This window comes from Ceratotherium simum, chromosome X (assembly GCF_057802395.1).
Source record: "Ceratotherium simum simum isolate JZ-2026a chromosome X, ASM5780239v1, whole genome shotgun sequence".
Taxonomy (NCBI): Eukaryota; Metazoa; Chordata; class Mammalia; order Perissodactyla; family Rhinocerotidae; genus Ceratotherium; species Ceratotherium simum.
In genome coordinates, this window is record NC_141940.1 from 38,911,248 (window position 1) to 38,938,856 (window position 27,609).

The following is a 27,609-nucleotide window of genomic DNA, read 5'->3' on the forward strand; positions in this document are numbered from 1 at the left end:
AGACTCACCCTGACCTGCAAACTCCTCCTTGATGTGGCCCTTGGCTCTCTGACCCCACTATGCTCCAGTACAGGGCCTGCTTTCTGTTCCTCCAACACTCCAAGCTCCCACATGCTTTTCTGCCTTGTACTTTCTGTTCCTCTGCCTGGAATTCTTCCTTTGATCATTGCATGGCTAGCTCCTTCTTGGCATTTGCATCTCAGAACAAATGTCCTCTCATTTGAAAGCCACCTTCTCTGAGGACCCAGCACAGTTATAGTCTCCATCACATTACCCAATTCCACTTTTAAAACAGCACTTTTCACTTCCTGATATTTTCTTATGTGTTTATTTATTTGGCTATTCCCTACTGGAATGGAAACTCCATGAGAGTAAAGACATTGTCTATCTTATTCACTGCCATATCTGCAGAAGCCAAAACACGATCGGGAACATATCTTACTTGTGATAAATATTTTTAAATAAATGAATTTTTAAAAACCATGAAGACAAATTTGTGTTTAATCATTTAAGGAGACGTTCATTTTTTAAGATTTTTGCTCCAAGGGCATAGTAAAGCTTTCTCTCTTGTAGATGGTTCAAAATAAGGAATGATATGAATATACAGAAACTGGAAGGTATATGTCTGTCCTGTTTCTCCATGTCTCAGAAATATTAGAAATCACTTGTCCCTAACTTCTCATTTTTCAAAACAGTAAACAAAGATAAATAGAAGTAAATGATCACATAGCTAGTAAATTTCAGAAATGGGACTAGAACCCAGCTCTCCTGAGTTCCAGTATAGCGTTTTTGCCACACCTCTTTTATTACTAAAAATCAACATTTTGGTCATTATCAAATACTGGTTCTATTTTGGCATAATAATGCTTAAAAGGCAGGTTTACTAGTAAGTGAGGAGACCTAATGAATTAAAGAAAGAAGTTTTACTTATGAATATGTGGTCTGCTATGGGTGAGAATTTAAAATTGTAAAACAAAGATAAATCACACATGTTCAATCCTCATGAAATACTGACACTTAGACAAAGCAGAAGGATGACATCTAAAAGTTAGAGATGTATTGCAATACAGTTGCTAAAAGTAATTTGTTAACATTGGAAAATGTCACAAATGATGATTAAATTTTAACATATTAGACTTTCAATTCACAGAAAGATTGTGTATAGTAAATCATTTTCAAGATCAAGTAATACAATTTTAAAGAAATATTTCTTAACAATTGGTTGATGCTTTGATTTTAGGCATAAGTCTATAGTTCTAGTAAATTGAGAGAGCTCTGTGTTAAAAAAAAAAAAAAAAAAAAACTTAGTGTCAGAATACCAAAAAGTCAACTTAACTTGGATATCTGAAACCTTTCAAAACTGATTTGCAGAACCAATATTTTAAAAGATTTCCAGATCACACCATGCTTTCATACTTATATTTCAATCGTTTTAATTGTGCGAACACCCTAAAACTCACAATTAATGGTTATAACCGCCTCCAGATCATATACATTACAAGACAGGAGACTGTGATTCTTATAGTCTCCAGCACATTCTTTTGGGTACAAAATGGATGAGACAAAGGAGTCACAAGCTATCAGAATGTGACATGAATGCATTTGCAAATCAAGCGAAAGTATTAGGTGACTAACAGAGGTAGGCCATGCAGGGAGCGTGAAAGACAATAGATTATTGCTGTTCTCAAGAAATTTACAACCCTGTTGATGAAAAAAAAATTACATTAAAAGCCACAATCATATTGTACATACACATACACAGAGGGCAAAATCATAAAATAAATAAAGTTTAAGAGAAAAGTAAGTCTTCCCTGATAAATATCAGCTTGTTCTATTAGGTACTGTGAATAGGGTGTCTCAGCTTACACGTCTCACTGGAGTGCTCTCAGCTTTGATTCTATAACACCTCAAAGATTCCAGAAGAGTGCTGAACCATGTGACAAAAGTCTTCAGGTGGACCTTGAAGCAATCTTTAAAGAAATCTTTTTCGGTAGTCAAAACGTTTTGTTTGGTTTGGTTTGATTTTTGTTTTTTAATTCTGAAAGCACCAATTTTATTTTCCAAGGGACATCTCTTTTCAGATGCAAATGTAACTAATTTCTTAAAACACTCTATTCAAATGTTAACATTATTCCTTTCTGAATGCTAATTAACAAAAAGAAGGAATGGTTTATACTTGGTTCTTGGTTTTGAATCAGTGTGAAATATTGATACAGTTCCCTCTTTGGACCAGATTTTTCTTTAAGGTATCTTTTGTTTGATTGTAAAATATATCATATATACAGAAAAGTGCATGAAATACAATGTGCAGCTCAAATAATAACTACATACTGAATGCCCATGTAACCATCACTCAGGTTAAGAAATAAGACCCCAGGTATTTTTAATGCATTGTCATAGAAGGGAGGGAAGTTTACTATGCGACAGTGTCTAAATTTCCTTGTAGTTCCTTGATCAAAATTCAAAGTTTTCCCTCCTTATTTCTCTTTTGACTCCTTAGTCCCAAATTTGGAAAAGGTCCTGAAGTAAATAAGCACAAACATCTTACTTCTTAACTCCTGAACTCAAATTAAATTCCTTAATAATAGTTCATGATGCTCCTGGATGATGTATTTAAGGGGAAGGGTGAACATATAATTAATGAAGAATGAAATATTTTAAACCTATGCTGCTGTTTTTATAATTATGTTTTATTGCCCTGTATTGTTGCTTTTTTTAATCAACCTCAAGTGAAAAATTTGACGAGGAATGATTAACAAGCTTAAACAGAATGTGGTCTCTAACATGACTCTTAAGTGCAGTGGCCCTCAATACTGAAGAGCGCATTGAATGACTGATGTTTCATCTTTTGCAAAAAATAATACATTGTTTTCTGGGATTATGATCTTACGTAGTATTTTGCATTTAGGTAAAATCCTTCATTCAACAAGTAGTTACTGAGTTCAATGCAGTACTAGGCACCATGAAGGGGTGAACAAAAGTAGAAAAACATAATCCCTGCCTTCAGGGGGGCTTACAAAACACTGGGGAAGATAAAGCATCCACTAATGAGGCAACTGAAAAGTACTTACAATTCATAAACAATTGTCTGATAGTAAAGCACAGACTGAATACAGAAACTCACAAACTAAAAATGGCTATATTTCAAAAGCAGTTTGTAAGACAGTTGCTTTCAACTAAGAACACATTTTACCGACAGAAACGTTATAAATAAATGCTGATTGGATTTACAGGTTTACCAAAAGAAACTCCTTTAATTCACAATAGATGGAAATTCTGTCTGTATATTTGCTATGAAAATATAGTAGAAAGCAAAAGTGTTGTAATACTAACAATTAGATGAAAATTGGAAAATAAAAATTATGAAATAGGTTTATAAAATATATCTGAACATATTTTGAATGATGACGCTTGAGAAAGAGCATGTTTAATTAAAGCAGGTAGATACAGACTTCTGTGGAGATTCTGAAAGGGATCCCTCTCAAGAGCACTTGTGGTCCAAGAAGTATCTCTATTTTAACTTCAAAATATATATTTTTCATTTTCATTCATTCATTCAACAAGTATTTATTGAGGATCTCTACTACGTGCCAGGCACTGTTCTAGGCACTGGGAATACATGGTGAGAATAAAGAACATGGAGAACACATGGGAACACATGGAGTTTACATCCTAAAGGGGGATAGGGGAGAAACACAATGGTGTCAAAAAGTGATGTGTTTTTCCTTGCTAGAGGTTTATCATCACCATTACTCTATGTTTATGACCAGCTTTAATATTATATTTATCATCCTACATGATCAGGGTTGGAATTTCTCTTTGTTCCCAAATGGAACTAAAAAAGGGAGGGGAAAATATAGGGCACAGACATTTCCTGAAGTTTCTGATAACAACCACAAGATGGGAAAGGGATATTGTGTGGGAAAAGATTAGCTCAGGTATTGTGAATGAGAGAAAAAAATGGGCATGATTCCTTTGAGGAGGAAGAGGTGTTACATCAGACAGAAGTCACAAAGCCTTGCCATCAGTCATGGAGAGCTTGGGCACCGTTAAAAGTAATCTGGAGGAGGAGGTAGTCTACACTGGCCATTTAAACTTGTCTTGGACATTTCTCCTCTTTTCCTCCCTTCCTCGCTGATTCCCTCCCTTCCTCCTTCCCTTCCTTTTCTTTCTTCCTTTTAACTAAACACCTGTGTAGCACAAGCCTACCAATCAGAATGTATGCCAGTCCAGGTTCTAGAGCAGGGTCCTGGAAATCCACTGCTATGCCAGCAGTCAACCTTGTAGTGGATGGATAGTGGAGATGTGAGTTCCTGAGGGAGGGCCTGGACTAGCAAGGACAATTGGGTGGGTAAGAGCACTTGAGGGGTTGGGGGGAGGTGTCAGGGCAGTAGCTATCGACCAAGTGGTAGGAAAGTATTAGTCATTTTAACAACGACTGTCACTTAACAATGATATGACTGTATCAATGAATACCAACTAAATCCTTAGCTCTATTTATATCCAACACTTAGGAAAATTAGGCAGTGGTTGTAGTGATACTATGTGAGCGAGGGAAGCTTACTTGAGTGTCTTGAGCTTAGTCTTGAAGAAGATGATTGGCATTAAACGGTGATTAGGAAGGGGAGAACATTTAGACATGAGAAATAGCCTAAGTAACAGTGGGAATGGATAAATCGTATACAGAATTCCATAAAGAAACCAACCTAAGTGGAGATGTGGGCAGTGACAATGTACTGTAATCAAATAAGCAGTGAATTTGGATGAGTGGGTTGTGTCCAGCAAGGGAGTGAGAAAGAAGGTTGGTTGTGGTATCAATTGGGAAAAGGGAAACATACTAGGGTTAGGAGTTTAGTTCTGACATAGAAGAAAAAAGGGGGGGGGGACTCAACATGTCCTTGAGTAGGGAATGGTATGATGAAAGGGACATGTGAGGGAAAAGCTTCTGCTGACTATATAGAGACTGAAGACAGGTAAGGCTAGCTCAAGAGGCTACTTCAGCAATCCTCGTAGAGTTGATTAGGGCATGGATCAGGATGGTGACTGTGGAAATGAAAGGAAGGGTTCAATTTGAGAGATACTGCAGGACCATGTGAGGAGTAGAGAAAGAAGAACCAACAATAAAGATATTACATCTTCAATATGACAGCTGGTTACCACCTCCTTTAAAAGAGCAAGTATAGCCATGTACTGATCCTATTTAATTTACAAAATAAAGATTCTAACTTTTGAAGACAGTATGAACTGATAATCTTTTTGACACTAAGAACAAGGCTGCTGTATGATATCAACAAGGAACAACAACATTAAGCTAAATTTTTATTGTTCATTTATATTAACATAGAAAATGTATATGGTGTGAAATCGTTGAAATTTATGTGAAATCTGCTAGATTTCATTGTTCTGATATTTAGTTTACTTACTAAAAGTCATTTCCAGATGAAAAGTTTATCTTTTGAAGGTGGGAAGAAATGCTTGATTTTTAACTGAGTTAATTTTCAGTTGACTCCTAAGATAACAGGAAAGCTTTAGGAGCCTAATTAAACCATGTATTTGCTCTAATTACTTTAGCTGCAGACTGCTAGGACACAAAAGCGGCAAACAGACCTGTTCTGTGTGCAGCAGTCAGGCATTTGATGGTTGTTTTCTCCAGCAGAGGTTTTGAGTAGCATAGAAGTAAAGAAGCTGAGATGCAAAGCCATCATCTGCAAGCAGTGGCCGCAGCCACGAATCACAGGGCAGCCCTTATTCCTGCATAGTGTAGGAAGCATCATTCATCGCGCATGATTTTATTTATGTCCAAACACAGAGAAAGCAGTCATCATCACTAGCATCATTTTTGAACATCAAGGGTAGCACTGCATTTTTATCAACATAATTGGATGTTAGCTCACAAAGAGTATAGAGTTAATACTTATAGGACAATTTATATATTGGACAAGAATAATAGTGCTTTTATACTGGTTACTTTTTCCTCTCAGGCTTTATTTTCTTGAACAATGTTCATATTTAATGCAACAGTTTAATTTTTAAGCTAAGTAAATCCACACTTCTATTATCCATTTTGATTTTAGTACAAGTGTAGTTTAGGATACTGATGATCACGTATGTGAGGAAAAAAGCAGATGAGTTTTTATCACTACTGACTACTCAACTCAGTCAAACAACTGCTTTCTTAAAACAGGATTCACAGGAAATTCCTTTTAAAGGCAAACACCATTAAAGGCATATTCCTTCATTGGAAAGAAACTGTTCTAAGGGTACTGTGGCTGTGTTTATCCATTTACCTTAGTATCTAGGTGTAAAATACCAGCTGAAATGCTTGAGTTTTTCCCCCTCAGCTAAACTGGCAAACAAAAAATATTGTAGGTTTTATTACTTCTTATCTGTTGTTTCAAAAATCTGTATTTGAGACTCTTGGCTCAGAGCTCAAACTTTACAGAAATTATAATTGGATCTGGAAAACAACTTTAGCTTTCTAGAGTAACTTGTCCTAAATTAAAAAAAAAAAAAGTAATTAAGAGACAGGAATCTATAACCAAAGGAGAGTAGAGCATTAAAGGAAACATCTGGTGAGTTCATGCCAAATGCAAGTCTCTACTTTTTGCCTGAACCATCTAGATGTCTGTACCACCCCTCCTCTTTATTTTGCCAATGGAAACCTGACCTAAACTAAACAACTATTCTATATCATTATGTTGTCCAGGAAGATGAAAGTTTAAATATATGTCAGACAAGCTGCAGCATCTGGTGTCGTTCAGTAATGATGGTCTCCTCCAGAGAGCTTCAGTGTTGGAACAACTTTTAGAACTGAGGAGATTTGGTTAACCTATGTAAAGAAAATAATGTTCTTTTAGCCACATATTCTCCCTGTTCACAAGTACTAATATTTCCCCGATCCTCTCCCATCGTAGGAAACATACAAAGTAAAATTCCTCTATGAAACATCTCACTATATCTCTAATTCCATTTTGATGCAGCCAAATAATATACTTTGAGTACAAATGATCAGCATTGTTAATCTTTCACTGTAATTGTTTAAAAGTTATTTTCACACTTTTTTAACACATTGATTAGTCCTAGGGGCTTCCCCCTAGAGTAGAGAATAATGTCTGACAAAGTATTGTTTAAGAGTGCTACATAAAATGTAACAAGCTTAGATGCTCTCATAGTTTCTTGATTTGAGAACAAACTTAGTTCTCTCTTTAAAAGAGCATGTCAGCTTAGATATATGAGATCGTTTAAAAGGTTAGACGTGATCTTGGTGACATTTGTGTGTGTCAATAGCTCCCTACTAAACTGCACTACAAACCTCACTGTGCCAAATTTATACACCTTTCAAAATAAAAGAGAATCAAGTTTAAATGTGATGTTTCTCATCAATAGACTGGGAAAAAAATCTTGCAACAATCTAACAAAGTTTTAATAACTTTATTGTATAAACAACTCACACACAATAAGAAAAAACACTAAATCCAATAGATAAGGCAAAGGACGTAAAAAGACAGAAGAAAATCTGTCAGCAAATATATATGAAAGATTTTTATCTCACTAGTAAACAAAAATGCAAATTAAAAGAACAGTGGAATACCATTTCACCTGTCTTATCAGTGATGTTTTTAAAAATAAGAATGTCAATTCTGACAATCACTGAGGTGACAGGGTAAACTGATATAATATTTTTGAAAAATCATGCATCAGATGTTCATACCTTTTAACCTAGTAATTCCACTCCTCGGTTTCCACCCCAAGGTAATAATTCTAAACTTAAAAAAAACAAAAGCTATAGGTGCAAGATGTTCATTGCAGCATTATTTATAATATTGAAAAAAATGAAAACCTAAATACTTCAAAGCAGAGGGATGATTAAGTGCATTAATACACAGTTGCCTGGAATATTTTGCTGCATTTTAAATGATGTTAGGTTGATCTATATAATATATGGGGAAATGTTATCATGTGATACTAAGTGAAAAGAACAAGATACAAAATTACACACATGGTAAGCCTACCACCCTATGAAAAAATTCTATAGACATGAGGATTTTTAAATCTATTATTTTCAGTATTTTCCAAATTTTTTTTAACATGCAGTTTAATGTTCTTCAATATATTTTAAAATATCACGTTTTTACTCAAAGCACTTTCAAATGCATTGCCTTGTTTTCAAAAACATTTCTATCTAAAGCAAAACCCTGTGCTTGGAAAGACATGAAATATTATAACACCTATCATAAAAATCTCAAATTATTTTATTCATTATCATTTTGGATATAAGTGTAGGGGATTGTCTACATATGCGACTGGGCAGCCAAAACATGTAGATAGCAGCTCCAGTAAGGTCTCTCTCAGCATCCACACCCATTCTGTCTCTAGCCTCTTTTAGAAACCATCGCTGCTTCTAGCACTGTCAATATACTGTGCCTATCAACCCATGGCAGCAGAGAGAATGTTAATGATCGTTGCTCATATTTTGGGGACAAAAAAAACAATTTCTTTTTTCACCAAATGGAAGCATCATAAAGGAGCCATCCATCCAAATATGTTTATTCTGTTTCTAACAGAGAACAAATTTTTAGAACAGGGATGGGTTTTACTTTTATGATGTATACATTGCCTAGTTTACTGTTAGATTTTATAAATAATACGCTTTGCAGCATCTACCCTAGGGCAAATGTGAACCAACATTCCATTCTTTTAGAGAGAAATACCATATGTCTCCCTTTTTTTCACCCTCAAATCCCTCTTTGCAATTGCGATCCCTCCTTTGACATTTCAATGTAATATCGACCCGTCTCCACTCTTAGGAAACTGAAATCCTAGTAAAAGACAGAGAGAGAGAGAGAGAGAGAGAGAGAGAGAGAGAGAGAGAGAGAGAGAGAGAGACAGAGACAGAGACAGAGAGACAGAGACAGAGAGACAGAGACAGACAGAGAAAGATTGAGAGAGAAATACTTCAGGAGGTTGCACTTACACTCCAGCAGTTTTTCCAGAAACAAGGGAGGCAGTAGTTCTTATTTTTGTGATGTCAAGTTGTAGACTGAAATTCAGCAAAAATCTTCTTTTCTTGACGCAAGGGACGTAAAATATATTCTAGGATATGTATTCGGTATGATCCTTTGTACTAGGTGTGAGCTTTTCTTTTTCTAAAGTTTTCTCGGTCTCGTTCAAGGAAAGGGAACAATATTATTTTGAAATTCTCTTAAAGGCGCCTTTCAAAGCATCTCCCACGGGAAGATACCACGACAGCTCAACACTGGTGTATTTCAGTAAGGATCGAGCCTGATTTTTTTCAACATGGCTGTATACTTTGCAGGGCCCCAAATTTCTGCTTTCATAGTCATCATTAATCAAATAGCCAGAAACACCATCTTTAGCCAACCTGCGTTTTGTGGGCTAGAAATTAGCTTTGATTAAAAATTATGTTCATTTTGAAGGCATCGCTGTTATTCGTGTGCCTGAGAGTCGCGGGCTTTTGTCAGGGCTGGAGCGGGCTCAGGAGTGGCTGCAGTGCGGTGGGCGGTAAGTCAGAGGGCCCCGGTCGTTAACACACGTTTCCATGGGGTGCCCACACTTTCTCCCATGACGCTCAGCTGGCCGTGCGCGGCGGGAGCAAGTGGACCAGACTGTGACAGGAATAGAGAATTTCTGTGAGGGACAGTGAGAAAAAGAAAGGGTGCCCGGCTCAGTTCCTCGGTCACCGTGGCTCAGGGATTTACACGAGTTTATCACAACCATTAACAGCTATTTGCAGAGGGTTGTTTACCGCCTGATTGCGCGACAACCAGACATCCGAGCCCACTCCGGGACGCAAGCCACGCCCCCTCGCCCCTCAGCTCCCCTCCTGCCCCCCAAAGTAATTAACTCAGGGCCGCCTTCCTGCCAGACACTCCCATTGGCTCCCATCCCATCCAATGAGAACCTTGCAACAGTTTCACCTGGCTCCCGCTTCCCAAATAAACAAACAAACCGTCCCGCAACCGTGCCAGCTAGTTTCCCTGGCGCCGCCCGAGACGGTTGCTCTCCGACCCCTCCCACCACCTCTGGCCCCCTCCAGCCAATCGAGCCCGGGCTGTGGCGCCCCCGCCCGGCCCCTATCGGGGGCCGCTCTCTCCTCCGCCCCTCTCGGCCGTCTCCTGGCCCCTCGTGCCTTCGTGGACTCCTCGTTAGGACCAGCTTGGCAGAGAGCCCCGCCTCCTCTCGTCGGTCCTCCTGTGGCCCACAGGCCGGGAGATTCACCGAGAGGGTCTAGGCCGGATTGGAGGTGGCCCCGCCTCTCGGGCCCGCCGCCCCCTCCCTTGCACACCTCTACTGGCGGCAGCTCAAGCCCCTCCACTGCGCCGGTAGCGGGAGCCGCAGCGGCCGCCGCGTGAGGCAGTGGTCACGTGTTGTTTTGCCTGCTGCCGGGCGCTCTGAGTGGAGTGGGCGGGGGCGCGGGCCGAGGCGGGAGGGGGCTGGGGCGGGCGGACAGGGGTAGACGGCCTCTTCCCCCAACCCTCCCTTCCCCGACCGCCCCCCCCCACCCGCTCACCTTAAAACCATCGTGCATCACCATGGCGAGTTGCTCCTTCGCTCGAGACCAAGCGACAAGGAGACTGAGAGCTGCAGCAGCGGCAACAGCGGCAGCTATAGCTGCGGTGGCGACCACCCCACTTCTTTCCTCGGGAACCCCGACCGCACTCATTGGGACCGGGTCGTCCTGTCCGGGAGCCATGTGGCTCTCCACGGCCACTGGTTCCCGGTCAGACTCCGAGTCCGATGAGGAGGACCTCCCCGTCGGGGACGAAGTCTGCAAACGCGGATACCTGCGGAAGCAGAAGCATGGGCACAGGCGCTACTTCGTGCTCAAACTCGAGACCGCCGACGCCCCAGCTCGGCTGGAATACTACGAAAATGCCAGGAAGTTCCGGCACAGTGTCCGCGCCGCGGCGGCTGCAGCAGCGGCGCCCGCCTCTGGCGCCACGGTCCCCGCGCTCATCCCACCGCGGCGCGTGATCACCTTGTACCAGTGCTTCTCGGTGAGCCAGCGAGCCGACGCAAGGTACCGACACCTCATCGCCCTTTTCACCCAGGACGAGTACTTCGCGATGGTGGCCGAGAACGAGTCGGAGCAAGAGAGCTGGTACTTGCTGCTCAGCCGCCTCATCCTCGAGAGCAAGCGCCGCCGCTGCGGCACGCCCGGCGCGCAGCCGGATGGAGAGCCGGCAGCGCTGGCGGCTGCAGCGGCGGCGGAGCCACCCTTCTACAAAGATGTGTGGCAGGTAATAGTCAAACCCAGGGGGCTGGGGCACAGAAAAGAGCTGAGCGGCGTGTTCCGGCTCTGTCTTACCGACGAAGAGGTTGTATTTGTGAGGCTGAATACCGAGGTGGCCAGCGTGGTCGTCCAGCTCCTGAGCATCCGACGCTGCGGGCACTCGGAGCAGTATTTCTTCTTAGAAGTGGGCAGGTCCACCGTCATCGGTCCGGGGGAGCTCTGGATGCAGGTCGATGACTGTGTGGTGGCCCAAAACATGCATGAGCTGTTTTTGGAGAAGATGAGAGCCTTGTGTGCAGACGAATACAGAGCCCGCTGCCGCAGCTACAGCATCAGCATCGGCGCCCACCTGTTAACCCTGCTGTCCGCTAGGAGGCACCTGGACATGCTGCCGCTGGAGCCCGGCGGCTGGCTCAGAAGGTCCCGCTTTGAGCAGTTTTGCCACCTCAGGGCCATTGGTGACGGGGAAGACGAGATGCTCCTCACCAGGCGCTACATAACACCCAGCGAGCCTGTACCCCCCTCGAGGCGGGGAAGACTGCACCTGCCCCGAGCGCGCAGGTCCAGGAGAGCAGTTTCGGTGCCAGCCAGCTTTTTTCGCCGCTTAGCACCCAGCCCGGTGCGTGCCCCGCACCCTGCAGAAGCCTCCAACGATGGAGCTTGCCTGTCTTCTGAAGCATCTGGTTGTGGCTCTGGCAACTCTGGGGAAGAAGGCAGTCCTGAGGGTAAAGAGGGTCAGGAAGGAAATGGAGGCGACTACATGCCCATGAACAGCTGGGGCTCGGGAAATGGCCGGGGCTCAGGCGGTGGCCAGGGCTCAAGTGGCCAAGGCTCCAGTAGCCAGAGCTCAGAAGGAAACCAGTGCTCAGGGGGAGGGCAGGGCTCCAGAGGTGGCCAGGGCTCAAGTGGCAGCCAGGGCTCAGGGGGCCACGGTGCAGGAGGAAACCAGTGCTCAGGAGATGGCCAAGGCACCACAGGTGGTCATGGCTCAGGTGGTGGCCAGGGAGCTGGAGGTGGTCACGGCTCAGGCAGTGGCCAGGGACCTGGGGATGGCCATGGCTCAGGCAGTGGCAAGAACTCTGGAGGGGGCAAAGGCTCAGGAAGTGGGAAAGGCTCTGATGGCAATGGTGAACGTGGAAAATCTCTGAAGAAAAGATCCTACTTTGGCAAATTAACTCAAAGTAAGCAACAGCAAATGCCACCACCTCCACCTCCACCTCCGCCAGCTGGAGCAACTGGTGGAAAAGGCAAGTCTGGGGGAAGGTTCCGACTTTATTTTTGTGCTGACAGAGGAGCCACAAAAGAACGCAAAGAAGCCAAAGAAGTCAAAGAGGCAGAGACCCCAGAGGGTGCAACTCGGGGTCCCCACAGAGTCAGAGCTTTTGATGAAGATGAGGATGACCCATACGTGCCAATGAGGCCAGGGGTGGCTGCCCCTCTCGCAAGCTCCAGTGATTATATGCCAATGGCTCCTCAAAACGTCTCTGCTTCAAAGAAGCGCCACTCTCGATCACCTTTTGAAGATTCAAGAGGCTACATGATGATGTTTCCCAGGGTGAGCCCACCCTCTGCCCCAAGTCCTCCAAAAGCACCCGATCCTGATAAAGAGGATGACTCAAAGGATAATGACAGTGACAGTGACTACATGTTTATGGCTCCTGGGGCCGGTGCAATTCCAAAAAACCCCAGAAATCCTCAGGGTGGCTCTTCCTCCAAAAGTTGGAGTTCCTACTTCTCTCTGCCAAATCCTTTTCGGAGCTCCCCACTGGGACAGAGTGACCACAGTGAGTATGTTCCAATGTTACCTGGAAAATTACTGGGGAAGGGCCTGGACAAAGAAGCCTCATCTAAGGGAGGCCCCAAAGATGCAGCTTTAACGCCTTCAGTTGAGGGGTCGTTCTCAAAGCCTGGTGATGGGGGTTTACCTTCAAAGCCTTCAGATGAGGGGCCCCCCAAGATCAAGGCTAAGAGACCTAACCGACTTTCTTTTATTACAAAAGGAAATAAAATCAAGCCAAAACCACAAAAGCTCACACGTGAGCGGAGACAAGCTGACAGCTCTAGTGACTACGTCAACATTGACTTCACTAAAAGAGACAGCAATACGCCAGCACCCTCTACTCAAGGACTGCCAGATTTGTGGGGCATAATTGCCAACCCCAGACAGTCAGCCTTTTCCAATTATGTGAATGTTGAGTTCGGAGTGCCATTTCCAAATCCAGCAAACAACCTCTCAGATCTTTTAAGAGCTATTCCAGGTGCCAGCCCCCTCTCTCTGGACGGTGCTAGGTGGCCACTTCCGCCTCTTCCTCCCAGTGCTACAGGGAGCAATGCTCATGAGGAAGAGGGTGACTACATTGAAGTGATTTTCAACCCAGCAATGACACCAGCCGTGCCTTTTGCTGACAGTGCCATTCGCTATGATGCTGAAACAGGTCGAATCTATGTGGTCGACCCATTTTCTGAGTGCTGTATGGACATTTCTCTCTCTCCCAGCCGATGCTCTGAACCACCACCTGTAGCGAGGCTGCTGCAGGAAGAAGAGCTAGAGAGAAGACGCCCGCAAAGCCGTTCGCAAAGTTTCTTTGCATCCGCCAGAGCCGCGGTCTCAGCTTTCCCAACCGACAGTCTCGAGAGAGATCTCTCCGCCTCCGTAGCCTCGGCCACCGCTTCGGCCGCCGCGCCAAACTTAGCCGTGGGCCGGGCTTTAGCCGCCGCCTCCGCCCTCGCCGCGGCCCCGGGCATCGGCGCAGCCGCCGCCGGCTTCGAGGCCGCCGCTGGATTTGACTCCGCCTCCGTCCGCTGGTTCCAACCTGTTGCTAATGCTGCTGATGCTGAAGCAGTAACGGGGGCCCAAGATGTTGCCAGTGGCTCGAACCCTAGAGCCCAAAACCCATCTGCAGACCTTGCCGGTGGTGAGAATGGGACCGGCGAGGCTGCCGCTGCAGCTGCCGTTCCCCCACCACCACCACCTCGCCGCCGGGTGCTGAGACCCCCGGAGCGAGAAGATTCTGACGACGACGACACGTACGTGAGAATGGACTTTGCCAGACCTGACAACAAGAAGTTCGACTCTCCCCAAAGAGGTTGGTAATTTTAGAATTCACTTTTCTAAAGTTAATGGTTATTGCTTAATGAATCGATGTGATACTATGTCTACAATGTTAAGAAAAAGTAAGTTAGCATTACATTATCTGGTGCCTATTTAGCATGGAAAATAGAATTCAGTTTTCATTATTCCTGCAATACTGTGTGATCTTTGCAAAAACGTAAGTTTTAATCCAATCATAAGTTTCTTTATCTGGAAAGAACTGATGATCGTTTATTTAAACATCGGTTCTACTTTTTAGGAGTAGTTAAAACTTAAGGATATATAGCATGAGGATGCTTTCAAATATCCCTCCCTAACACGTAATAATTTATGCAAACAGGACATCATTAATTGAATCCCACCAGCTCATTTTCAAATCAACAAAAGCTGCTTTTCTACAAATGCCCATATTTAATTGCAGGAATTTTAATAAGACCACAGAATATTCAGCAGTATTAATAACCTGTTAACATTTCGGCACGGATGACTTTCTCCTCTGAAAGTTATTTTTTAAAAAGCAGTCATTGTTATGCTAGTTTACTGTGATTTACCAAGAAACTTAAATCTCAATTGTTAGCGTGATTGTCTGGAGGGAACAAAACATAAATAATCCAAAACAACAAGTGATTAAAAGAAGAGAATATTTGGCTCTGGAATGTATTTTTGTGTTGATTTGTTTTGTTTTCACACAGGATAAATTGCCAGAAACCTCGAGTATTCCTTTCCTCTGTCATTAGTAGTGACAGGCAAGTCATCTTCGCTGTGCCTCATTTTCTTCATGTAACTCCCAAAAGAGGGTATGGTGACAACTTGATAATGGGTATGGATATTGTTTGAAAGGTTTAAAAAGCATTTAAAATATCTAATTGGTGTGTCTTCTGGGAAATCCAGTAAAGCAAGATAATAAGGCTGGAGGAAGACCTGACCCCAGGGGCAGCCTTCCCTGGAACAGTGGAAGTTTTTTAAAGGGTTACTTTTCCAAAGGAACAAGGAAGAGTAGGAGCTGTCAGACTTGGAAATAAGACTTCGAGTAAATCTACTGTGTACATTGTGCGATGTTGTGATCAGTGCGTCTTGCGACATTCTCGAGAAATGATTTCAGAAGATGACGTCTCCATAGTCTCAACTGCCTTCTCTCTTGAGTAGAATGTACTTCGTTCTCAGTGAAGGGAAGGGATGGACCCCAGCAGTTTTCATTCCAGTAGTCAGTTTAGTGGAGATTTTTGCTTTGCTTGCTTTGTGGAATGCTTTTGTGATTGGATCTGTGCCCACTGTGCTTGATCAGGCAGAACAAGTCGGGGACTGATCACAACAGTCACCTAACAAGCTCCCTATTTAGTGCAGGTGTAGCCCTCCTCCCCTTTCTCCCCCTGCTTTAGAAAACTTGCCATACAAAAACTCACATTTGCAGCACGGACACATGAAAGAGTGATCGTTAAAACGACAAAAGGGTGCTTTGGCTTGCCAAAGGATTCCATTCAGATCTCCTTTAAACTGTGAGCTCCCCCCAACACACACACACATACGTGATCACCACTACTATGAATTTAAAATGTGTAATTCTATTTCCAAGAATTTAATTCACAACCGGCTTTTCAGGACCAGATCTATTTTATTCTGTAAAGTACACCTGGAAATTGGTCTCAAGCTATTGTTTGAGCCTAACTGCTGAAGATAGCATTGATGATATTGGTGTAGGTGGTCCATAGCTGCCTGTGTCCCTGTGGTACTTTGGAAAGGACAAGTTTTCATAGAGGTTTGTCTGTACTTTCCAATACTCTTTGTTTAAGCAAAGATTAAAATTAGTGAAATCTTCTTGTTCCTTAAATAAACCCTGACTTCCCAGGGATTATCTAGATTCAATTATCATATTTTAGCATGTTACTGATCTACAAATAACTTTAAATGACTTTGTAGCTACTTTAGAGACTTAATGTTCTCTAAATGTATTGTTCATTGAGGAAATTCCTAACTTTATTGAGTGACTACAGCAAGGAGGCTGTATCCCACAGGAAGGTAGGTGCTTAGGTTGAAATAAGAGAATGAATGTCGAAGCCCTTTGGAACTTTAAAGCACTTTACAAATATATTTTTATTTTGTCATTGGATTAACACTGAAGTGAAGTTTCAACAGTTTAAACTGATGATTTAGTTTCTTGCAGAAATGTGTGGTCCTGAGGGTGATCCAGGCACATAATTTGCTGAGATATATAAAAGGAAGGATATATAGAAAGAACTCATTGCAGGAAATGACTTTTGTTACCATTTTAATGTAAATTGATATGTTAGAATGTTGTCTGTGAAGTGTTAAGTACAGGCTACATAATTCTAATAATTTTTTCACTATGAAGCTATGGAATAATTTCATGCATTTCCGATCTCTCTTCACTCTCCTATCTCACATTAAAAAAATATATATCATGTTAGAAAACAAAAAATATGCTTTGACAAAGGAACAAAGGCACAGTCTTTATTAGGAGTTATGTATCTCAAAGGGTAATTTTAATTTATGACAAGTACTTAGAACAGTGCCTGGCACATAGTAAGTGTTGTAGATGAATTATTATACAACTGTTATCATTGTTATTATTATTATTACCTTTAGAAAAACAAAGCTAAATTAAAGTTCTCTGTCCTCAAATCCCACTTTTCAGTTACTCTTTACTTTCATTTAAAATAGTTTACATGATTGTTCAGAGTTGGGATCTTTATAGTTGGGATTTCTTTATAACTTAAGCGAAATGAAGTAAGATTTTAAGGTAGTGACACAGTTTTGTTCACACAACACAAAATTAATATATAATCTCATTTACCTACAGTCACATTGCATATAAGTTAAGTACTTTAAAGGCATTTGTTCAAGACAATTGGAAAGAAGCACCCAGAAATATAACCTGGACTTGACTTTTCTATAAGTGAAATAACTTAGAAAGTGTGAAGTCTTCACATTTTAAACACATGGGTGATAAGCATTAGCATTTAGGAGGAGAACGTAGTTTCTTATATGGTTTAGTCTGACTCTTGACCCATGTGTACATTTTTGCCTTTTTTACTGCTGTATCTGATGTAGAATTCATAGTTTGAAATGACTTAAGGTGAAAAATTCACTGATTTTTCCATTCCAGAGGTCAGAGGATAAGGGCAGCTCTAGGAGGGGTAAGAGGGTTGGTCAGCCAAATTAGCGATGTTGTGATAGCACATAGTATTAAAAAGCACAAAAAATCTGTAGTAATTACCTTTTGAAACTTTAGACACTATTATTAACATGAAGGAAGTGTAAGCTTCTTTTCAGTGTACTACTGCCAAATCCTCTTGCTATAAATTATAGGTGCTGAGAGCAAATTATTTTTGTTGTATTGGACTTATTATAAATTACTAGAATAAAATCTTCTAGTAGCAGAGATTTCCAGTCACCACTAATGGGTCGGTTATTTTAGGCCACATTCACCCCTCCTCAAAAAAAAAAATTTGGACAGTTATTTAGAGTAGAGGTATTTGACCTATAACAATGAAAGAGGACTTCATTCAATTAAAGTTAAGTAAAGTTGTTGGCAATCATTATTCATTTGCATTCATTCTAGGAGTGTTATTTCCAGGGTAAAAATTTCAGCCCTTAGCAAAACATCTTCTTTAAATGAGGACTAGGACTTTAATTGAGCGTAGCAGAATTATCACACATGCATAAAAACTCACACAAGTTCCCTTGCTGTCTTTTCTTCTCCCTCATCACCAAACACGAACCAAAATACTTTAGAGTCATTGGCAGGAAGCTGTTTTGGGAACAAACTCGGGCCTCTTAGTGTGACCCCAAAATTTTTGTGTTGGAATAGATGAGTGTAACCAGTACAGGAAGAAGTAAGGAATATTGTGTGTGATTTCAAAGAGGCTGTGGTTAAATTGTCGACTTGTTGATTGAGGGAATGCTTTACAGTTGCATACTGCCTTATAAGTTGCAAAGCACATTCACATTCATTGTTTTACTGGGGGACAGTAGATACTGGAACTGAAGCTGGTGTTAAGAGTTTTCCCATGGTCCAAGAGGTAAGTGGCAGAGCTAAAAAGCAAACTCATATGTCTGATTTCAAGTCTCTTGCCCCACCCAGCACTCCACACTGCCCTTTAATCAGATGTTCAACCTGTTATTTTCCTATTGATGGAAGATTATTATATAGGCAAGAATTGGGGAAAATTGCAAGTTTTCTTGAATTTGACAGTAGCAAATTTTGTTGTAATTCATTCAGAGCGTTGTAACTGTGAACCATCCGCCAGAGCTTGGGTAATTTTCATTACATTGAACTGTTTGCCATGGCTCTTAGAAGAAAAGAATTTGACCTCTACTGGAATTGAATGTCTTATATCTGGTCTGGGGAGGAGTTTTCTAATCTTTACCTCCCAAACACAAATAGTGTGTGTATCTCTTTGGATCCCACGGAAACATTGAAATGAGTAAAAGTGAAATGAGGGTGCATTCAGTAAACTTGCATTAATGGTCATTTCCTTAACAGAAGTTAGATATATTTGGTTTTCTTAATAATCCATTGGCATTTGCCAGTTTAGCAAAAAGTCTTTTAATTTTTATGTATGTGTAAAATCTGATATTCCAAACTAAACCATCACAGTGGGCAAAACAGGATAAAGTGAGACAGGTGGAAGGAAAAGCACTGTAGAATTAGATGCTCTTCATTTGTTTAAAATGCAGACTTGCTTTTGACAGTCAGGCAAGTAAATTTTAGAAGCCTTGAGAATCAAATACTCTCCTTGGGACATAAAAGCCCTCATTTAAAAATAAATTCATTTTGTTTAGCACCTTTTTTTTAATGCTTTAAGACTATGTAAAAATAGCCCAGACATTTTATTGGCAGTATTGGAAAATAGCTTTTGTAAAATGCTTAAGGAAAGCCTGCAGTATGTTTTGTCTAAGAGGTGCTGCCAGGCTCTTAGATGGTGAAGATCATTTACTGGAAAACATTACTTGGTCCTGAGTGAAAAATGAGAGATTAAAAAGGCTACCTTTTATAATAATGAAATGAATACATCACAGCACACTGTTTTTACCACAACTATCAGATTGCTAATTTTAAAGCTATTGACAAAATTGCCAAGATAATATGCTTGCCATATGAACTTAAAACATATCCTTTAGCAGTTCCTCACTGCTTATTGGTTGTGCAGTTAGAGGTCTTAGGTTTCCATCTCCTTTTGGAAATGTAGGTTGAATACTTGAGAAATAGGGATTTTTAAAGATTTTTTTAAAATATAGACATCTTATTTCAGATTTGCATTCTTCTAGAGGATACCTTACAGTTTCTGGCTGAAGATTTAATTACTTTTAGAATTAATGAAAAATATGTACTTAAATATTTATTTAGTGAAATGAGAAAGTTATTGCTATTTTTCCCTAGCTTCCTCACACCTCTTTCTTATTGCTTAGGGTTGCATTCTTTGTATTATGTGAGTCTTACCCTCATGTGCCCTTTGCTGAACTTGTGTCCCTAATTTCAGGAAAACATGCCCTTTCCTGGTTTTTCTCTGGCTAAAAAGGCGAGGGTCACTCTTGGAGTCCCATGGGGCCCACGGAGGACTTATTCCCCCAGATGTTGCTCGTTCCTAGTGCACAGCCTGCTTGGGCTTAGCTTGCAGGAACAGCCTTCCTTGCAGGGCTCCTTGTTCTGCAGGTACAAGGCTGTGCTGCCTGCTCTACTCTCACCTGTTGCCACAGACGCAGCTGGGCTGGTGTTTAAAGCTATTTTCATGGTTGGGTTGACCACAATATGTTTGATGCTAGCCAGACCTTCTGGATTTACTGAATATCCAATTCCCCATAAATGGTAGTCTCTTTAGCTAGTTTTCACAGTTTATATAATTTGCCTCTCTGTGATTACTAATTTTCTACTTTTAGACTTGAAACTTAGAATATCAATAAAATCTCTATCTCTAAGTTCATCTTGAAGATTATTCACATGCGCACCCACGGTGCCTTTGAACATCTGACCAATAAATGTGATCTTTAACTCCTGCTTTGTGGTAAGTTGTGCCTCCAGCCTTGAAGGCACACCAACACTGTCCTCACCCTCAGAGCCTGCCTGTGCTCCCCCATGAAGCACTCCTTATTGTGGCTGAAGCTCTTACATAGTTTCCTTTCCACTGTCACCCTGCCCCCAATTATTCTAACCGCTTGAGTTTAGGGGACACTATTCCTATTGCCAGGGCTAGAAGAGATATTTGCCTTGAATTCCAAATTGAAACTTCAAATCCACCTTCCCACAGAAATGATGTTATAAGTGACAGTTGGGTATAGTCAAAATAGTTCCTCTCTTAGTTCAGGAACTGCGTTAGGTTTAATATAGGCGTGTGTAGATAAACCTATGAACCTAGCCACCATTTATTTATAACATTGTTTCCATGGAATAATTTATTCTGAGTTTCAACTAGACAATGAGCCTTGGAATATGTCTCTTTTGTAAATTGGAGACTGCCTATATTAGAATTCTAGTAACTTGCATTCTTTAAGTCTACAGTAACTAGGCGGCAGAGTAAAGTGACCCAAGTGTGTGCCGGGAGGTAGTGGAGAAGCTGACCTGGGATGAAAATCCTGTAGCTGATCCCCAAATAGTTTGTATCCAGATAAACAAGACGGGAATGAACTTGCATAAGAGGTCCAGGGCCCGCTAGTGAAGGGCAGGTGTGAAACAAATGAGCTGACCTTTGAGGACACGGAGGTTTACAGGTGTCATCCATTTCCCTTACAGATTCTTTTGGCTACTCTGTCACAAAACTCTTGCCACTATGGAAAGAAACATATTTGATCTTCTGATCTATGGAGGAGACAATAGTCTGGTATGATTGGCGTTGTAAAGACTAGCAGCAATTATTGCTAGTTTTCACCCTTGAGGGGCAGCACTTAGATTTTTATCAAGTCCTAGAGAATCATCCTCCTATACATTGACAGGTCACAGAAAGGTGTGATGATCTATTTTTATTGAAAACCAAATGCTTCCATTTCTCTTCATTTCCTTTCGTTTGTCTGCCCTCAACACTTTACTTGGCTGCCCCTGCTCGTGTGATCACCAGTCGGTTGCAAGGATGGTATGTTGACTAATAAACAGAGTGAGGAATTTTCAAAAGAACTTGAAAAATAGTTTTTTGAGTTCTAGGAAAATTAGAGTTGAAAAGATAACTAAGGCAATGAGATTGGGGAGAGTGGAAAGAGAATGAGAGAATAACTGGATATATTGTTGTAGTTTTGGCTTTCTCTGGGCAGGGGAGCCATTGCTGTTTTGGACTTCACACTGTAATAGAGGCATGTTTGTGATTCATATAAAGAAGTCTGGAATGCCCTGGAGGAACTGCCTTCTTGGCTCACCCTACAAATTTCCAGGGATATTGAAGTCATGTGTGCTTTATTAGTGTAGTAAAGATTAATGTTCAGGTTTATATCATTATACAGATTGAAACGGAAAAGTTCACTTCACTTATTTTTGAGAAGAAAATGATACCTGCCAGGTTTGGGGGTAGAAGTAGGAAAATGTTTTGACCCATCAGAGTCTATTGAGGTTTTCTCTCTTATAGAGAAAAATTACTTGAAGAGTTTCCCTCCCATTAAAAGGAGTGGAATTAACTTGTCATTACAAAGATCTTTGGTTAATCAGAAAATAAGAATACCCGATAAGGTAACTATTTATAACCTGTCAGTATCGAGTGGAAAAAATACATCAAAAACAGACCACATTATTAAAAGCATTGCCATTTACCTTTGTGGTGGTGAAATGACATCAAAATCAACAGGAGACAGAACTAAGATATGATTGTCAGCCCTTTGATAGTCATTTTGCAGACTGTTTCTGATGGAGTTTTGATCTTGAATTGCTTTCCTTTGCCACCCAGCAAGCTTCTGAGTTACTTCCTTATGCTGTTCTTTGGAATGTGCTCAGGGAATGTAAATTCATTTTAATATTGGCCTAAGTAAAACAGGATTATAAAGGAAAATCTGTGGCTCAAGTTCCTGTAATGCATTTCAAAAGCAAATTAAATTATTTTTGGATTATCTTGTTTTGGATAGCATTATTCCTTTCCACTAACATGGTTAATCAAGAGTTGACAAATATATTTTGTAAAGTAAACTTGAAATCACACCATTATTTGCTAGGTTTTGGTATGTTATCAAGCATTCACTCAACGCTGGTATAGGAAAGCAATTGAAATATAAATCAAATTTTTAGTAGAGTCTCTGTCATTTTAAAAAAGTAAGGAACAAAGAAAAACAACTCTAATAGCAACAAATACCCCTAATTTCAGGCTTAGTATACTGTTCATGGGGTAGTTATATGGAGCTTAATTTGTACATTTCTGGAAAAAATGTATATGAAATGTAGCGTATTATATAGGTTAGTAAGAAATCCCCTTTAAAGCACATGCAGTGTGCTATATATGAACATATTTTTATATTAAAACAAAGTAGCAAACTAAATTAGGCGAGATACCTTTCTGACTTTAAATTTCTGTTAAAAATATCTAGGTGATAGTATCTGATGAAAATTCTATGATGCTAGTATAGCCTAATTTTACAGCAGATCATTGAGTTGCTGATATGCACTCTCACAGTTAACCTATGGCTATCATAGACACCTTTCATCCTGTGTAAACTTGATAGACACATAGATTCTAAAATTTCCTAAACCCACTGCTGACAGGAAAATGTAATATCTTTACTAATCTAGGATGTTTATGTTTTTTAAACCTTTTAATGTGGAGGAACGGCCCTATACAATGAATCGTGACTAAGAGCCACAAGTAGGTGGAAAGGGAATGGAGACCTTTGTTGCTTCAGCCAGCTGCAGGTGTTACATTTTTAAAACCGCTGATGAAGGATGAATAGCTAAAGTGTATACTGCTGGTTTAATGTAAGATCTTGTACTTGAAGCCTGCTCTGGGGGATGCTTTCCAGGGATTCTATGGCTGTAATGAAATCGAATACTTGGTACTTTGATGTGACCTGATCTTAAAGTAACGCTAGCGTCCCATAATCAATTTGCTGACCATGTGTCCCCATTCCTTCTCCAGTCCAGCGCCTTCTTCAGTGTACCAGACCCCCTTCCTCTGCCCCACTCCCGATTATGCACCCTCTCAATAAGCAGAAGGCCAAGAGAGTAATACCAGAACTTCTTTTTATTAGACAAATGGGGATTTCAATCAAATCTCCTTTTCAGGTATGATTTTGCTCTTTTAGAAGAAATTCAGTAATCGAGTCTGGAGACTATCACCAAGGCTGTGCTTAAATCCTTTGACTTGTGCCACATAATCTGATGGAGGCATAATCAAGCATGTAGGAGAAGAAAATAATTCTCTTTGTCTGCCTAATGCCTGGCTCACTTGCTGGCCCCACTGGGAGGAAGTAGAACAGTGCATGCATGAACAAAGCTGCTATCCACCGGAAATGTCAGAGTGGCAGCCTGGGGGCCAAAGGAGTAACTACAACTTGCATCTTTCCTGGGCTTGTGCTGGTGTTTGTCACAGGCAGCCGGCACAGTTAGGCATGTCCATGCCAAGGCAGTCTCCTCAGTATGGCTCTCAAAAACTATTAGTTGGATTTTGCTTTGTTTTGTTTTAGAACAGGGTGGGGGTGAAAGTGCTTCAGACTTTAATTTTGAAAGTAACTTCTGTTTTGTCATCTTTTTTTTTTTTCTAGAGTGATTACATTGCCACAAAAACACATTTTAGAAGAAAAGTGATGCTTATGGAATTTCATCTTTGTCTACTCCAGATCTGCCTAAAAGAAAGAAAATTCAGAGGCTTCTGAATAGAAAGCGACCTGAATTTCTAAAAGCCTACAAGTGAATGCTGGCAGTTGAATGATCCTAACACAGATCATTCTTACTGCAGCCTTATGGATCCAGTGATTTTGAATTAAGAAATTCACGCTGTGTTTTTGTTTTCTGGTTTCCTTCCTCAATCTATCTCTTTGAAAAGAAACAAGTACTATAATAGTGAGCGTCTCATAACTCTTTCTTTTCTCTCTTAAAAAAAATGTTATTTACATATGTGTGTATGTGGCCAATACCAATTTTACTGATGTATAATACTTAGATTTAGTTTTGAAGTTGAAAATCCTTTAAACAAAAGCAGATAAAGGAAAAAGTTATGTTCATGAGAAGGTAGGTATGGTCTGAAATCGTTTTTTTCTGAGTAGTACATACACGAAAACATTTCTTGATCAAGGAATTAATTGTCAACTGAACTGATATATTGATGGGACATTTCCAGTATTTTAAAGGCAGGACCAAAGGGCAGATTAGCTCAATATTTGTTCATTAATAAAACTGCAAGATTCTGTCCTCATTAAACGTCAACTAAACTGATATCTTGATTGAGCATTTCCAACATTTTAAGGGCAGAACTGAGGAATAGATTATCTATTTCTTCATATACAACACTGTGATGTTCTGCTTGCAAATCAATTGAGCATTTCTAAAACCATTATTATTTTTTTAATTTTGAAACCTGCATTTTCCCCCTAAAAGAAGCAAAGTTCTTCAAAAGTCTCCTCACAAAGCCCCTCTCTGCCTCTCTGGGCCTCCTCTCTTTCACCCTCTTTCTGGCTCTCTCCTCGACACACACTCTCCCTCCTGTGCCCAGGGCTCCTATAAAGAGATCAGTTTCCCATATTCAAGAAATTAGAGTGTACATATCAATCAATCTTCTGACTAAAACTTAAGCCAAAAGGAACCTCTTATAAGCCCTTGTTTTTCTTTGGACAATGAGCCTATGTAAGATGTACCAAATTGAAAAAAAAAAAAATCAAAGTAAGCTTCCCCCTCCTGTTTTTGCTTGCCTCTTATGGAAACTGAATTAAGATTTTAGGAACCTGGACCTTTGAGCACATGACACTAACAGGTGGTGATCACAGATGATAGGTACAAAGGTCTTGAAACTTGCTTAGAGCTTTGTTATGTGGTGGCGCACAAATCATGACTTGTACCATCACTGGCAAACCTCATCTTATCACAGATGGGTGTGAGTGTATAAGTATGTGAGTGCTAATGTGTGTGTGCACATATTTGTGTGTATGCACACCTTTGTGTACCTGTGTACATGTGATTGTAGATGTACCTGTTGTGTGTAACTCTGTTAAAAAAAATTGCTTCGCATTTAACGTGCAACTTTGAAGTAGTGTAATATTTACCTAAAGATTTTCACCACTCGATTTTGATGTCTTTAAACGTGTACTTCTATCTTCGAGCAGGCTTATAGTACATGTTGCTAAACTAACTTTTCTGAAGAACTGAGTTGACTTCTTTTATTTTTCTTTGCCTACCAACCAAGGGATGGGGGGGGGCTCTTTTTTTACCCCTGTGAATGGTGCTGAGGAGAGGATGTGGCTGCAGTACCAATCACTACTCAGTTACTGGTCACTGCCAGGGCATCAATTTCATCAGTTCCTTCAGACTCTTCTCTTTTTCCAACCTAATCAAACAATGCAGTGTGGCTTTTGTTCATTATGATAACAATGCACTCTTTAGGCAGCCTTTTTTCAAGCCTCTGTCACCATTTTATTTTCAAGTAAGTTAAGTCATAATCGTTCAGAATTGTGGAAAGAAAATATTATTTGGGGGAAAACGCTATATTGCTTTATTTGCATATTAGGTTCAGGGGCTGCCAGAAGACAGGGTACAGCACAGATGTAACACTTGCTGAATAAATGAATGGAAAACCTCATACAGCACAGTACATACAAATAGTAACAGGTACAAGTAGTCACAGGTACAGCATAACAAATATGCAATCTTTTTAACACTACTTATTAGTTTACAGACACAACTAATTTATTCAGTATTGTGCTGGAAGAATCGTTTTAGGATATGTGTACCAACATATCACTTACCTTCCAGCTATCAGTTTATGCTGCTGTTAAGAAAAACCAATGATGGAACGATTTTTTTGTGACCTCTACATTTAATTTGGTATCAGACATAGTCACTTGGTCAGTAAAAACTAAAACTTTACAGTTCCAACAGTTCATTACATTTGCTATTTCTGCTTCACAGATCTGCTTTGAGTTGCTCTGGCTTTGTCTTCCTTTGTAAATACTCTTATACTCTCTTTTCTTTGTAAACATCTCATTTGCAGTTTTGGGAGACAACCTTGCAACTCTGTATAGTGTTTATATATATATCTGACTTGCCTTTCCATAGAGCTACTCGCAATAAATGTGTTCATGAAAGTTATTTGTGTGGAGACTCAGTTTTTCTTAACAGTGTTTTCTCTACTCCATTATAAATATATTTTTCTGCTCTGTGGTAGAATTCACTGCATTTTTTAGAATAAAGAAGTTGGGATAATTTAGGGTTTGGGTTAAAGTTACTACGCCTAGAAACATGAGGCTTTTCAATAGAGTTAATACATCAACTCTTGATTCTCCAAATGTGGAGGCGATTCTAGTGTAGAACTTACCTGGGTTTTCATGTTGATAATGATAATCTGTGAATCCTATATTGAAGCAACTACTCCAGGAGGTTAAGGTAATCATTTACCGTTTTTTTTTGGTCTCCTTCCCTTGTCACTTACTCTCGCCCTTTAAATGACTCCCTTTCCATTTACTTATTTTTAACCACTGCGAAGGCAAATATGGGTACATGGGAAATACACCAGTGAACAGATAAACGTTTTTGCATTGATGGAGTATAGAAGGACAGATGAATTGAATATCAAGAATATATTAGCAAATTATATCGTCAGCCTTATCAGAAACCAAAGGTTTAAAGGAACACTGGAAAAATAATTGCCTCCCTGATTCTTTCCTTTACCAAATCACCCTTGCCACACAGTAGGGTAGTAAAAGTAAATAAGACCCTGGGACCAATGCTTGCCCAAGGACCAATGTGGGAGAGAGGGAATCTGTGGAATCAGATGGGCACAGGGCCGGGAGGCAGTCCCCACACCATGTGCATAATCCACAAGCTACATGCATTGTATATTTGCAGACAATTGAGTTCACTGTGCAGCTTGACCTTACTTGATGCACCTGCGAATTTGTATGTAAAAGAATATCACAGTGAGAATGTGTGATTAGATGGCTTTTATTATTAGAAACTGTCCGCAACAGAGACCATCTTAGAATCTGTGTAATTAAAATGTGTTTATGTATGTGTATATATTCTTATCCTCGCTTCAAGGGAGGCAATCTAAATTTTCATGGAATAGCCCAAATATATTTTATTCATCTCAAACAATCCCTCAGAGACAGACAGGCATATCTGTGCTTATCCGTC

The 27,609-nt window shown here is 40.6% G+C and overlaps 1 protein-coding gene across 2 annotated transcripts; it reads left to right on the plus strand.

The window, feature by feature from the left end:
* Nucleotides 1–10,510: 10,510 nt before the first annotated feature.
* On the plus strand, nucleotides 10,511–26,556 carry IRS4 (insulin receptor substrate 4). 2 transcript variants are annotated; one of them, XM_087427567.1, is made up of 3 exons: nucleotides 10,511–14,340; nucleotides 23,405–23,550; nucleotides 24,030–26,556. In XM_087427567.1, exons 1-3 carry the CDS (start codon nucleotides 10,554–10,556, stop codon nucleotides 24,138–24,140), a joined length of 4,044 nt encoding a protein of 1,347 aa, XP_087283693.1. In that variant the 5' UTR covers nucleotides 10,511–10,553; the 3' UTR covers nucleotides 24,141–26,556. The 2 variants fall into 2 exon arrangements, with proteins under 2 accessions (XP_087283693.1, XP_004440534.3); XM_004440477.3 differs by lacking the exon at nucleotides 23,405–23,550 and having other exon boundaries at nucleotides 24,030–24,074.
* The last annotated feature ends 1,053 nt before the right edge of the window (nucleotides 26,557–27,609 follow it).